The 13,259-nt window shown below is 48.6% G+C and overlaps 1 protein-coding gene across 4 annotated transcripts in view; it reads left to right on the top strand.

Moving 5' to 3' along the window:
• LOC135374426 (fibrous sheath CABYR-binding protein-like) overlaps positions 1 to 5,778 on the top strand; it is a 95,087-nt gene extending 89,309 nt beyond the window's left edge. For 2 of the 4 annotated variants that reach the window (XM_064607385.1, XM_064607386.1), the window contains exon 4: positions 3,458 to 5,778. In XM_064607385.1, the coding sequence (XP_064463455.1) occupies positions 3,458 to 3,774 (317 nt within the window). In that variant the 3' untranslated portion in view covers positions 3,775 to 5,778. The remainder of the gene's footprint in view (positions 1 to 3,457) is intronic. The other 2 variants (XM_064607387.1, XM_064607388.1) reach the window with 2 other exon arrangements.
• The last annotated feature ends 7,481 nt before the right edge of the window (positions 5,779 to 13,259 follow it).

The raw sequence follows: 13,259 nt of genomic DNA, 5'->3' as shown, positions 1-13,259 counted from the left end.
GAGGTGGCAAAAACCCAGTAAGAACAAATGCCATCGACCGCATGACTCTAGGTGGTGTAGTTTTTTTTATTATAATTCAATGACACGTTTTCTGGGACACCCTGTAGAAGAACAACAACGTTAAAGATGTTTTTTTTTTAAATTCCGTGTACAGACGTGGACAGATTGAGAGAGAACAACAGGAATGAGTGGGGGACAGGGGGGTTAGTATGCATCCAGGGCCGACTTCTGGGGGAACTGTGCCAACATTCGTCTGGAAAATCTTCGGAAAACCCAGGGAAAACCTCAGACAGCACAGCCGGTGACAGGATTCGAACCCGTGCCACCTTCCAGTCTCGGCGTGGAAAGCGATCATCCTAACCACTATGCCACGGGAGCTGGTACGGCAAAGATGTGACGGTTGCACGGGTGCATGGCTCGAGTTGTTTCTTTTCTGTTATTCAGTATAGACCCGCACACTGCTTCTCTAGAACACGCATTGCCAAATTTAATTTCCAGACCAAGTTAGAAACGCATTCTACGTGTAGTGACGTTGCGACAGTGATGCAAGAGGTGAAGCAGTCCCACACGATGCGGCTTTCAGCTGTTTTCCAATTTAATTTTTAATGGGCGGTGGCTAAGTCGTCTAGTCGCCACTGCAGCATGTACATGTGAAACTAAGTTAATTGTTGTAGGAAAATTTAATACGACGTGGAACGGTCAGTACATGGACAGCGCCTCAAAACAATATTTACAATTTATGAGCCATGAGGCTACATGATATACACATTGCTACGCTTCATGATGCAAAAGGGATATGCACTATTTACAAGTTAATTGTTAACGACCGTGGCGGACACATAACAAAATAAAGGTCCTAGTGAGGGAGTGCGACGACGGGAATGAATAATTGATTTTCATTAGTCGATATCCAAGTAAACATCGTTGCAGGCGCAAGGGTGATCGATCCATCTCGATCCATATGTTGAAGATGGTACTGCACCGCACACAATGCAAAGTGCATAGCATAGCATACTCATGCGACAGCTACACTAACAAGAGAGCCCAGTGAAATGAAACTTTCTGGAACGTTGCCATGAGACACAAACGTTGCCAGACACGAACACATGATGATGATGTTGGGGTTAGAGAAAACTGTGGAGTCCCTCACTTACGTGAAGCCAGCTGCTTTGGAACGATTATGTAAGTCGCTGACAAGTTTTGCGGCACAAGAACAGCACAAAGAAAAAGACACACGCCGCGACGCCGAGGGCGTCATATACAAGGCTTATTGTGTAACGGCACACTGTAAGTCGTAAAATTTGAAAATGACATCTCCTCCTCCATGACCTTGAAGAGACTATAAAATTTTCGGATTATTTCATAAAATTTTGCAGAAATTTGGTTACCAATAAATATGCGCCTCTTAACCACGCGCGATTGAAATCGGCTCAGGGCCTCCCCACCCCCCACCCCCCACACACATTCTTTCTTCCTTTCGTGTTCCTCCTCTCGCTTCTTGACTACTATTACAGGTGCCAACGTTCTTAAGGTACCACAGAAGTCATTTTCAACACCCTGTTTTCTTTATGTAAAGCTGTCAAGCAGACCAGTAAAATGCACCATGAGAAGTAATTCACGCCACAGAGTCATAATTATCGCGGAAATGGAATTTAAAGTGCGCCGCAAAAAACGACTGTGCGCAATAGTGGTGGAGAGCAGTATCATCATCTGACCCTGCACTGACGTCATATTGTCAGAGCTCGCTGAGCGGTTGAGAGAAATGTCGTCTCCTAGTCAGCTGTTTAGGGCTCTGAAGTAGCATTGCCCTCAGGACTACTCCGGCGGGATAATAAAATCCTCCATGCGCACTGTCACCCTCTCAGTCTCGAATTCTCCCAGGGTTTACCGGCTACAAAAGGAGAAAGCCCTCAAGAAAAAACGAAAAAGACAGGCGCTGACCTCAACTGACCAGTGAACGGGAACGCTGTGACATTGTAACGTCATCGGTCACGTGCGCGTCGTCCTTGTCTTCCTCGTTACACCCCGCGGGGCGAGTCGAGAGTGAACACGCGTTGCTGCGTTTGTGTACGTTTCTATCCGGGGAAAAAAATGCATCTGTCGAAACCTTTTGTGACATTCGGCAAACTGACGCACATACTTTCATCAGACGTCTTAAACTGAAAATATTTTAGATGGCCCTCTGTACTCCCACTGCCGGGTGCGCGTTCTCTGACGCCGTCCAAGCAGTCGCTCCTTGCGCGACTGACGACGTCGGACGGCAGCGAGGCAAGAACCAGACGAGGCAAGAACCAAGAACCAGAAGAACAAGACGAGAACCACCAGACGAGGGTCCGTGGCGCATGAAAACAAACGATTGTCTCGTAGCGCGCGTTGAAGTCCGCTTCCCTCGCCATCGTCAGTTTGTCTCGAGAGTACGGTGAACCTCGGTGTGAACACTCTCGCCGTTCTCCGTAGATTTAGAGTACTCTAAAGACATGTACCTCATACTCTAAGAACGTAGTAGGAAGAACCTTGCAAGTAAGTGAGTAGAAAGTGTACCTCCACCTCTAAGAACGTTGGCAAGTACCTCGTTACGTTGTGTTTGCACACGGCCCACGGAAAGCAGCGTCCTGTCAGTAGAGAACGAGGAGGAAACTTCCGTTATTAAAGGAGTACAGAGGGCCATCCAAAAAAAATTTCAGATTAAGACATCTGATGAAAGTGTGTGTGTCATTATATCGAATAGCGCGAAAGGTTTTGATGTGTGAATTTGTTTCCCAGAAAAAAAACTCCCATAAACATAGCTCCGCGCCTTCACCCTTAACTCGCCACTCCAGCTCTAACGAGGATGAGGAGGTATGATGGCACGTCACCGATGACGGCATAAGGAGACTCGTTCTGGTTTGCCGGTCAGTGGGGGTCAGCGCATTGTCCCTTTGCCGCCGTAAACCAGTTTTGCCAGTTTTCTCGGACAATTGGGGTTAGAAGGAGCGGCCGAAGCATTACCGAGCAAGGAGAAAGGCTTTGTCAGAACCCCGAACAGCCGAGTAGCAGACGACAGCGGAGTAGCAGACAACATTTCTCTAGGCCAATCAGCGAGCGTTCTCCTTATAGCGTCAGCGCGAGGTTCGAGGCAGATCACAGGCTGGTACTGCTCTTCACCACTGTTGCGCACGGTCGCTTTTTGCGGCGTATTTTAAATTCAATTTCTGCGATAATTATGACTCTGTGGTGTAAATTACTTCGCATGGTACATCTTACTGGCAAACTTAACAGTTTTATAGGAAGAAAACTGGGTGTTAAAAATGACTTCTGTGCTTTAAAGGGACGGTCGTATCCTTTCCACTCGATTTCGAGACTATGGTGTCATTGTATTCCTCGTGGACCACTGACCACGATATGAAAAACCACACGCGAAGCAGTGTTCTTCGCATGCTGCCTGGTATTAACGTCTTCTGCAATCTGCATGTTACAGACGAGGCGTCCCACAACGGTAGCCACGAACACCCTTCTGCTCCAAAGACCACAGTCTCCGACAGTTCCAACCTAGTCAAGGAAAACCACAACAGCCGTCTCCAAGGTAGTCAAGAGGGAAACGCCGAAGAACAGCACGGAAGCTTCATCAGCAGGATGTCTGAACGTGTTGTCGATGAGCTGTCACACTTGGACCCACACTATACTGAGATGGCCGCCACCAAGATACAAGCTGCCTTCCGCGGGTATAGGGTTCGGAAGGAGATGAAACCCGACAACGGGCCGCACGCGTTACACAAGAGCGAAGTCTCTCACTAAGGCCTGTTTCACACGAACGCTTTCCTCGTCCGCGTTTTTAACGGGGGCAAAACGGACCCGTCGGAACCTACGGGTCTCGATTGCCCTTAGTTTCTATTTTTGAAGCAGACGGACGACAAAAACGGACGTGTGGAAGAGCCCTAAGGGTGTCTCCCGTTGTTGATGGAGAAAAGTTAACGGGAAACGGGGAACAATATGGTGCTGACTGTGTTTTTTGGTCTGGAATGCTGTTCTTGTAGGGTAGGTAGGACAAGATAATACTAAAACGAACAAAAATGTTATCAATAGCTACCATTTAACGCACGAAGTGAAGGGAAGCCCATGACGAAGCCTCACAACGGGAAATGGGTGGTATAGGGGATGCTATCGTCCAACCTTTGGGTAGATTATGCAACAGCTGCTCTCAGAATGTCTCCGTTGGTCGTCTCTTATCAAAAGCCGGTCTGGGCGCATAGTGCAGCGTAGAAAAGGTTGAACATTTGATAGCGGTCCCAGCAACGCATACTAAATTTACGAAACGTGCATGGCTTGATATCCCGGAAACCCCTTGTTCAGAGTGCCAGTGCCTTGTGTACATGGTAGCCTGCTGTCCTCAAATATTTTCAAGGCACATGACAGAAACAAAAACCCCGAGACAGAGGAACACACAGAAACGACACAACAGGTTCGAGAATCTGGTGTGTGTGTTCCTACCTCGTGGTTTTCGTTTCTATCATGGTTCACCAGGTAGCCTGCATTTTCTTCTTCGTGCACTGTTTCCGAGGTCCTCGATCTGAAGGTTTCTATACAAAGCGGGAATTGCAACCCATATAACGTGTAACTTCTTCACAGTAGAGATCTACGTGAAGTATTAATATAGTTTAGCACTATTACTATTCAAACTCAAAAAAGGCTTAGTGAAACACCCAAGCTGTCTCAGTGGATACATGCCTGGTGCAGTGGCGAGGTCGGAATATACCTGCTTCCCTACTTTTAATAGAGTAAGACAAGTCCTCTAACGGACTCACTTGTTTTAGTCCCCAAGTAGGAAGGTTACAAACAAAACCTAGTCAGTGATGCTCATGAGAATTTTTTTGACAATTTTATGTTCTACGTAAGCAAGGGGCATTCAGTATCTGCTACACGGATTAGGTGAACGATACATATATTCAAAACGTCAAGTTATGCATGAATGTTTCGGGCGCACTAACATAGGAGTTCTAAGCACCGTTTGCGACATTTATCTGAAATCTTGAGCCACTACCCCTACTGGCAATGTCGCCCGGGAAAGGTAATTTTGAGATGAGGCCCATACGAAATACGCAGTCGAAGATGACGAAGACAGGTGGTGGTGGTCAGGGCCGCGCCGTACAGACCGTTTCCCGCCTGCCTACGGCAAGCAGTCCAACCACCACGACCACCATAGAGGTCTGGCCTACGCTTTCGGTAGGCGAAACAGCCAGTAGGAGACACTTGCGCTGCGGTCGAGATTTCAGACAAGAGTGTAGCAAGTAGTACATTAATTTCATTTCATACAGTCTATGATACGTAGTTCAAAAGAAAGGTAACCAAAAGATTAATTTCACTTTAAAGACATTTAATCACGCCATGGCCGACGGCAAGTGATGATTTATATTGATAAGTGAAGCGCCCCGATAGTTGCTCTTTCTGTATTTTTGACATCGCAGTTGCAGAACACCAGACACTGCTATAGAATTGAGAGTGCAACAGAAGTAATGAACTTCAAAGGAAGCCTTTGACTCGTGTGCCTTAAAACTGACATGTACATAGCCGTTATTTACACGCGCAGTGTGACATTTCTTACCTCAAATTCTTGTAGCACAATTGCAACGCAAATGCTACTTCATTTTTATAGCTTCTTTCTCTGTGTTTGGGAGTTAGGGAACTTCCTGCGTATACTGAGCTTTATTAAGAGTGACTTTGATAATGCGTGTGCGTTTCTACCGCGCACTGAAAAACGTCCGTTTGTGCTTTTCTAAATAAATATATTTTACAGATTGTCAACAGGTGTGTGGTGTTTACTGATAGAGGACTTGTGATCGCGGCGGATATACATAGGAATCTCCTTACTCTTCTCAACCCTGCCCTGTTATTGCAGCCGTAGATGAACCAAATGTAATACTCTGTGCAAGTTGAACTTCTGCGCAGGAGAGGGGAAAATTGGCGGAGAAATCACGTGGGCAGCGTTCCTTCACTCACCGGTCGGCGCGGAGTAACCAACGTTGTTGTGGTTGCGGTTACTTCGTTGAAGTACGTGATGTTTCTGCTGATTTAGCCCATCGCTGTCGCACATTTTCAGGTTTTTTTTCGCTCCCATGGGCAGGGTATGCATAGTGGACGGCTGTAAAACATCGCAGCACCACGGCATCCCTATATTTTGCTTCCCACGACGCAAAGCACGTCGCGCTACGACAGCATATCTCAGCGCATGAGAGAAAGAAAAGGTTGGTGGTGGTGGTGGTGGTGGTGAAAGGGCTTGCCGTTGTCGGCCTCACGTAAAGGTTGGAGAAAGCACGGTGACAAAGAGTCTGTCCACTGAGAAAGCAGCAATAAGCGGGCATTCGCAGACGGGCCAAACACTATGGTGAAAAAGCGAAACCATGTTTATCTCATGTGTAGTTGTTGTGCTTGTGGTACCTTATTTAAAAGCCATCCAATCGGACCGTTTTAAGTGCACGAGGGGAAAGGGAAAAACTGACGGTCTGCGCGAAAGGCTGCCCAACATTCATAGCGTATACTAAGCTCTGTCAAAGTAGAGATAAAAAGAAAAGAAAAGAAGGCTTATGTAGCATTCTACCCTTGTGGTGGACACTGTGGAGGGCTCTTTGCGTCCCCCTCCCCCTCGATAATGAATCGCTTTCCATAGACGACCTGAGCCCCCACGTCATTGATTACTTAACGCCGCCGCGCAAAGCATGCTGGTGGGCATATGACCACTTTCTGTTTACAAACATGTGGCATCACGAGACGATCGGTTCGAGGATATGTCTTTGCTGTGGTTTGCAAGAAGCGGGAAAAACGCGTCGGCTGATAAAGCTGATAGTGCCCACCAGCGTGCGTTGCGCGGCGGCGTTACGTCATCAATGACGTAGGGGTGCAAGGCGACCTGAGCCCCTACGTCATTGATTACGTTTTTCTTTTTCTTTTTTCTTAATAAACATATTCCCCCTGACGTGTTTTTCCCGATTCTTGCCCACCACAGCAAAATATAACCTCGAACCGGTCTTCTCGTGACGTCCCATGTTTGTAAACAGAGGGGCGTCTATAGGGACCATGCAGTAAAGTTCCGGAGCGGAGACAGAAGGCGCCAAGCGGTCGTGTAGCTTCCGCAAACGAACGCTGACGAACGTGCAGCGGCCGCGTTTTGTACGGAAGAATCTTCCACGTTTCGTTTGCTTCCCTTATCTGCTTGTACCTGAACGGCAGTGAAGTCGTTAGTGAGGGAAAGGCGACGCAGAGAGCGACCGGCGAGTTAAAATTCTCCCACTTGTGACGCTGTCGCCACAGTGTTCGGCCTGAAGAAGTGCGCGTCCTCTATACTAGTCGATACACGATAAATTACATCGTATCACATGCTGGAAAAAGAAAATAACAGAGGGCTCCTCATTCTTTCGGCGTCATTGCGCCGCAGAGAAAGAAAGAAATATATGGTTCTGGTGCGGCGCGTCACCCCCTTCCGTCGCGTCAACCGGTACGGATCGACCGCACCACTGTGGTGACGCCACTGGGTGGACAACAAGAAAACGTTATAAAAACTGCGATAAAAAAGAACCAGGTGTTTGGCTTATGTTTTAGTAACCGCTATCGTAAAGACCTTTCAATGCTAGATCTCCGCCCGCCGAAACATTTCTTAGAGCGTTAAAGAAGTGCGCATTTAAAACGGGAGCCCGTTTGTACTCAGCTCCAGTCGAAGGCCGGTCACAGCGCAAGTCCGGAGCCTAAGCACGTCATTATCAGTGTACAGCATAGGTGGGCATTTTCCTGCGGCCTCACTCATCCTCACCTCATGAAGCACAGACTTTATTGGCCTCACTCACCCTCACCAAAGTTTCCTCACCAGTAACTAAACCTCAGTCGCCCTCACACTCACATTCCATTTTAAATTTTGCCCTCACAAACCTCACCTCAGGGCATCGGGACCCCGAGAGGCCTCACCATCCTCATCCTCACATGCGTTCACCTCATGAGGGTCCTCAAGTCCTCACGTGTCCTCAGCTCATGAGGGCCCTCATGTCCTCACGGCGCCTCACGTACTTTCGCCTAATGAGGACCCACATGGCCTCACGAGTCCTCATCCTCACGTGCCCTCATCTCATGAGGGCCCTCATGGCCTCACGTACCTTCTTCTCATGAGGACCCTCATGGCCTCAAGACCCCTCATCCTCACGAGCCCTCGCCTCGTGAATACCCTCATGGCCTAACGTGTCTTCAAGTCACTAGGAGGCACATGAGCCTCAAAACTTTCCGTCATGTTCACATGACACGTCGGCGTTGAACTACTGTGTCGGTAGTTGGTACTAATGATACTGCGCGGCATTAAACTGTTTATAGGGTTTCGCGCTGTGCTTGGATAAATTGTTACTGTCACAGTGAGGTTTAACGTTAGTGTTTGGCATCTGCAAAGAGGAGACCGAACCCATCACCTCATCCGTGAGGCCCCTCATGAAAGGCCTCATGGCCTCATTCGTGAGGTCCCTCACGAAAGGCTTCATGGCCTCATCCGTGAGGTCCCTCACGAAAGGCCTCACGGCCTCATCCGTGAGGTTCCTCACAAAGGGCCTCATCCGTGAGGCTCCTCACGGAATACGTTGTACCCTCACGTATTGATGGCCTCACGACGACTGGCCTCATGAGGGCCCTCACGGTGGGCCTCATGAGGGCAATGCCTCACGACTGTCCTCGTGAGGAACATTCAGCGTACTCTGGCCTCACTCACCCTCACCTCATTGTCGTGAGGTGAGGGTGAGGCGTCTTCATGAGGGTCCTCATGAGTGAGGACGCCCAGCTATGGTGTACAGATCCCGACAAAAGTTTACGGAGCACGCGAGCGGTGTATTTTCCCATCGGTGCGACACCCTAGCGGCAAGCGGGCTTGTTTACTCGTTCAGGGGCAGGGGGGTCGTACTCGCTCAGAGAAACGTGACCACAAGGGAGCTGCCATCCGTTGGTCATGGAAGGCGTTGCCTTCCGTTGGCTGCTTCATTCCGCTAAACTCGACGCGTTCGTTTTCCTAAATTCATCACTTGCTACCTAAATTCGGCGTACTATGTGCGTATCTCATATGTATTTGTTAAACAAATAAGCAGTGAATATTCTCCCACTACATCACTTGGTTGTGTGCTGCCGTTCGTTCGTCACTTTATTATCGCGAAACCCGACAGACCAGAGCATGGAATGTCGGGTGGTTTCGTTTTTGCCATTTCCGGCTCCCGTTGGTTCGGAGAACAGCATGCAGATATGCAGGTGACGGTTAACTGTGTGTATTCATCTTTGGATTACTGTTGACTTCGCAAATACATGCCAACATTCATTACAATGGGTAACGATTCGTCGATTTCGCTGGCGAAGCATACAAAGGCCACGTCAACACGTCATAGGCAACATGTTCATCCGTGTCAGTGGAAAGCAAAGGGTTGGCGGCGTCGCAGGTAATCTCACAGATAAAATATGATTCACATTTGATATGACAACGTTGATCTTGTGATACCGACAGCACTACTGAGTTCTGCACGCATCCAAAAGTTTCGTACGTACACAACGCAGTGACACGCGCTTGCCTCGCTTCCTTCGCTGGATGGCGTTCCCACCATCATATGCCTCCATCGGCCCGATCATAGCCTCCTATATAGGAGGCTATGGCCCGATTCCCCGTATGTTATCTCCCGTGACTGTGCAGGGTTGGCAACAAACGAAGCAGCTCCGCTGTAGTTAAGAGGCAGAAATTCGTCCACTAACACTGTCCATGACCAACGGATGGCTGTGCCCGGGCGGTCACGCTCGGGGATAGGGGAATCCCATTGACGGCGCACCAAGTACGTTTTCTAGAGTCTTCCTATATTAACTCTATGTTCAGAGGGGTGGAGGAGTACGCCGGCAGCGACACCAATTCAAACCACGTTTCGAGCACATTCAAGCGATACCGAAACTACTGCGGTGTGTTGCAACCAGCGCAACTCGCTCAGCCCTCTGAACGAGTGAACGAGCCCGTTTCCGTTCGCCGGCAGGGTTCCCGAGTCTTGTTTCTTTCATAAGCCTTTCTGATGCACTGTCAGTGACACTGGCAGTGTCGAAGTGACGTTGTATTGCCACCGGGGCATTCTGCTGGAGATAATAGCTGAAACCAAGGACCTGTTTTCTTTTCTTCGCACTCTACTGAGGACGAGCTGCGAGCCCATAGCGCTGCCTGGTCAGCATCCTCATTGCGAGACATCCTAACAAGTTGTGGCCCACTGGAACACACTTAGGTGACGCTTGTATTCCACTATCTCGTACACGTCAAGGATGCTGGGCATGATTACTGGGCTAAGGATCTCGCGGTCACCCATTTATCCGCCGGTCAAAAGGCGAAAAATATGGAGGTACGGCGTATGGACTTCAGCGCACGTTGAGGACGTCTTCAGTAAGAATCGAAAACCACATTTGATTGCATCGGAAGGATTGATTGATTGATTGATTTTAAAAGAAAAAAATGGAGATGGTAGTCTCGAGCCACTCGGGACTGGCTACTCCAGGACGCGTTATTAATAAAAGAAAGGGAAACTACACTATCCTCGACGCTTTGAAACGCTTTGAAAGAATAAATGAGAACATCATCACCGAGCTTGTCACCAAAAGCGAAGTCTCAAGGCACTAAAAACAAAGAGTGTCACAATGTGTCAAACAGGTCCGTCGAGACGAGAAATTGCACAAGGGCGCGCATGGCAGGTATGAGCTGATTTGCTGGCCAGCACCCAAGAACCTTTTCGGTGGAGTATGGCCGATTATCCAGGCGAGACAGGGACGACACAAGGGTACATCGGGTACAAGGGTGTATCGGAAGGAATAACGTAGGTACTCCATAAGCTGCCTTGGACAGACGAGCTATTTGTAATGATCGCCGTGTATATGTTGCATATAGCGTTCACTCATTACCGTAAAGATAATGATTTTGGACTCTTAACAGGACGTGCCACTTTTTTTTTCGTTCTTACCTCAGGCCAGGGATCGAAGGTGACCTCGCATGCACATGCATAATGATACAAAATAGGCTCCGCCTCCCGTTTTCAACAAATCAGGGATGAGAACGTTGCCATTCGGGATGATATGGTTGGCTAGGAGCGTGCTATGTGGTGAAGTTCGTTTTTAAGAGTGTAGCAGGTCCAGGCTAGGTGATTGCGTCTGTCATTGAACTGACAGTCTTGGCTTCATGGGCGTCGGCAGCATTTTGCCTTGGGGAGGGGGGGGGGGGCAATGCAAGAAACGGCGGGGTCGGTGTGTGTGTGCGTTGAGGGGGGGTATCGTATTGAAAGAAAGAGAAAAAAAAAACAAAGAGAGGCCGGTCTGCCTGCTGAGACGGGCGGCAAGTTGCCAGAGAGGGAGAAAAAAAAAGACAAGAAGAGAGGGAAACATGAAAAAACGGGACACACCAACAAGACACACGGCACATATCCGTTCAGTGCAAAGTTCGGTGGCTGCGCCATTCTGGTGGTCACCTTCAGTTCACACCATAGAGTTCATCATAATAGCTTTCAGTTGGTCACATTTGTTATAGCAGGTCACAGTTGGTCCAGTTCACAGTTGATCACAGGTTGTTGGTTACTCTCCTTCATGAAATCTAGAACTATGCTTTGTGTCGGAGTGCGGAGAGAGAAAATCAGGAAAGATAACAAAAAAACCCATAGCAGTTTAATGTACATGTTCAACACTCCTAACTGTTTCACAGCCTAACACACTACCTGCGACATTTACTTTAAAATAATAGTTCTAACCTGTCTTTCGAACAATGCTTCATACGGATCACCATCTTTGCGCTGGTGCCGGAGATGTCTTTTTTTTTTCATTCCGTGTTAGCGCCGCGAAGCAACTGTGGCTCTGCGTGGCATACAGATGTGGAGAGATGGAGAGAGCACAGCAGGAAGGAGTGGGGGACAGGGGGGTTTAGTATGCGTCCTGGGCCGACTTCAAAAGGAACCGTGCCGACATTCGTCTGGAAAGTCTTCGGAAAACCCGGGGCAAAACTCAGACAGCACAGCCGGTGGTAGGATTCAAACCCACCACCTTCCACCAACGCGCTGGACGCGCGCTCGGCCATGCCGCTGGTATAGGGTTTTGCATTAGCACTACAGTCATAGACCTTGATGCTTACTGTTCATCAGAGAATGGAAGTAGCACATGCGGCGAGGTGTCTGCATTGAGAATTCTTGGACAACTTTCTCCGCAAACTTTCTTACTCCTTCATTTTCGATTTTATCTCTGCGCACAGAGATCATGCAGAGTCGAGAAAGTCGATTTCGCACATCATCAGTCGTAGCCAGGTTTTTACTCGCCGCCACTGTGTTGAACGGTCTGCACAGCATGTTGTTGCTGGGAGCGTTACCGCTGTTTGCAAGGCACAACTGATGACAGGATACATTCCATATGCTAGTTCAACAGGGTTATTAGGTGCCGCAGGGATGTTCGGATCGCGTTGATTAGCTAAACCCGATCCCCGAGACGGATAGAGGTTAGACCTGCCAACTTGTAGAAGGAAGGCAGATAGGCGAGCGAGTATACAGGAAACGACTAACTGAAACAAAGCGGTTTACTCTGAGGATACGGTGCTATACTGGATGCACAGAATCCGAATCGAAAACCGCAAAAAAGCCCGTATTTTTCGCTGAACCGGAACAGAACCGAACCACAATAATTTTTTTTCTTGAACCGAACCGGAACTGAACCAAAAAAATATTAGGCGGTTACTGGTTCGCGAAACGGTTCAGACGTAATGTGCGTTGGGAGAGATCGGAACTATAATTTTCATAACGGACTGAACTGGGTTGCCAAACAAATTCTAAACCTGAACAAAACAAAACTGCAACCCAAGTGCGCGAGGTATTTCGTATTTCCTCCTTCGTATGTCGTATGGTATAGGCTGAATTACCTTAGGCTAAAAACTGACTAAACAGAGGGTTAGAATATTTCGTAAGAAAAGAAGAAACTTCTGAAGGAAACAGGCGGGACAACCTTCATGTTGCGTGATATTCAAGAAGTGATTTATTCCAGCGGAGATCGCGCCGGCAACGGCTCGGCACGAGAGAATAGCGATGGCGCTGGAACCGCTACGGCTGCCCCCCTCCTAGTGAATGGGCGAAGTCCATGAATGGTGCGTGCAGAGTACTGGTGGTACTGGCGCCCAGGACACCTGGCGGCGCGGCGGGAGCTTCCGTGTAAGCCGGCTTGAGCCGGTCAAAAGAAGCTTGGTCGTCCTTCCCGTTAATGCGCAGCGTGAAGTGCTTCGGTGTACGGCT

This window comes from Ornithodoros turicata, unplaced genomic scaffold (assembly GCF_037126465.1).
Source record: "Ornithodoros turicata isolate Travis unplaced genomic scaffold, ASM3712646v1 Chromosome58, whole genome shotgun sequence".
Lineage (NCBI taxonomy): Eukaryota > Metazoa > Arthropoda > Arachnida > Ixodida > Argasidae > Ornithodoros > Ornithodoros turicata.
The sequence above is the reverse complement of the archived record's forward strand: the minus strand, read 5'-3'. Positions and strand labels throughout refer to the sequence as shown.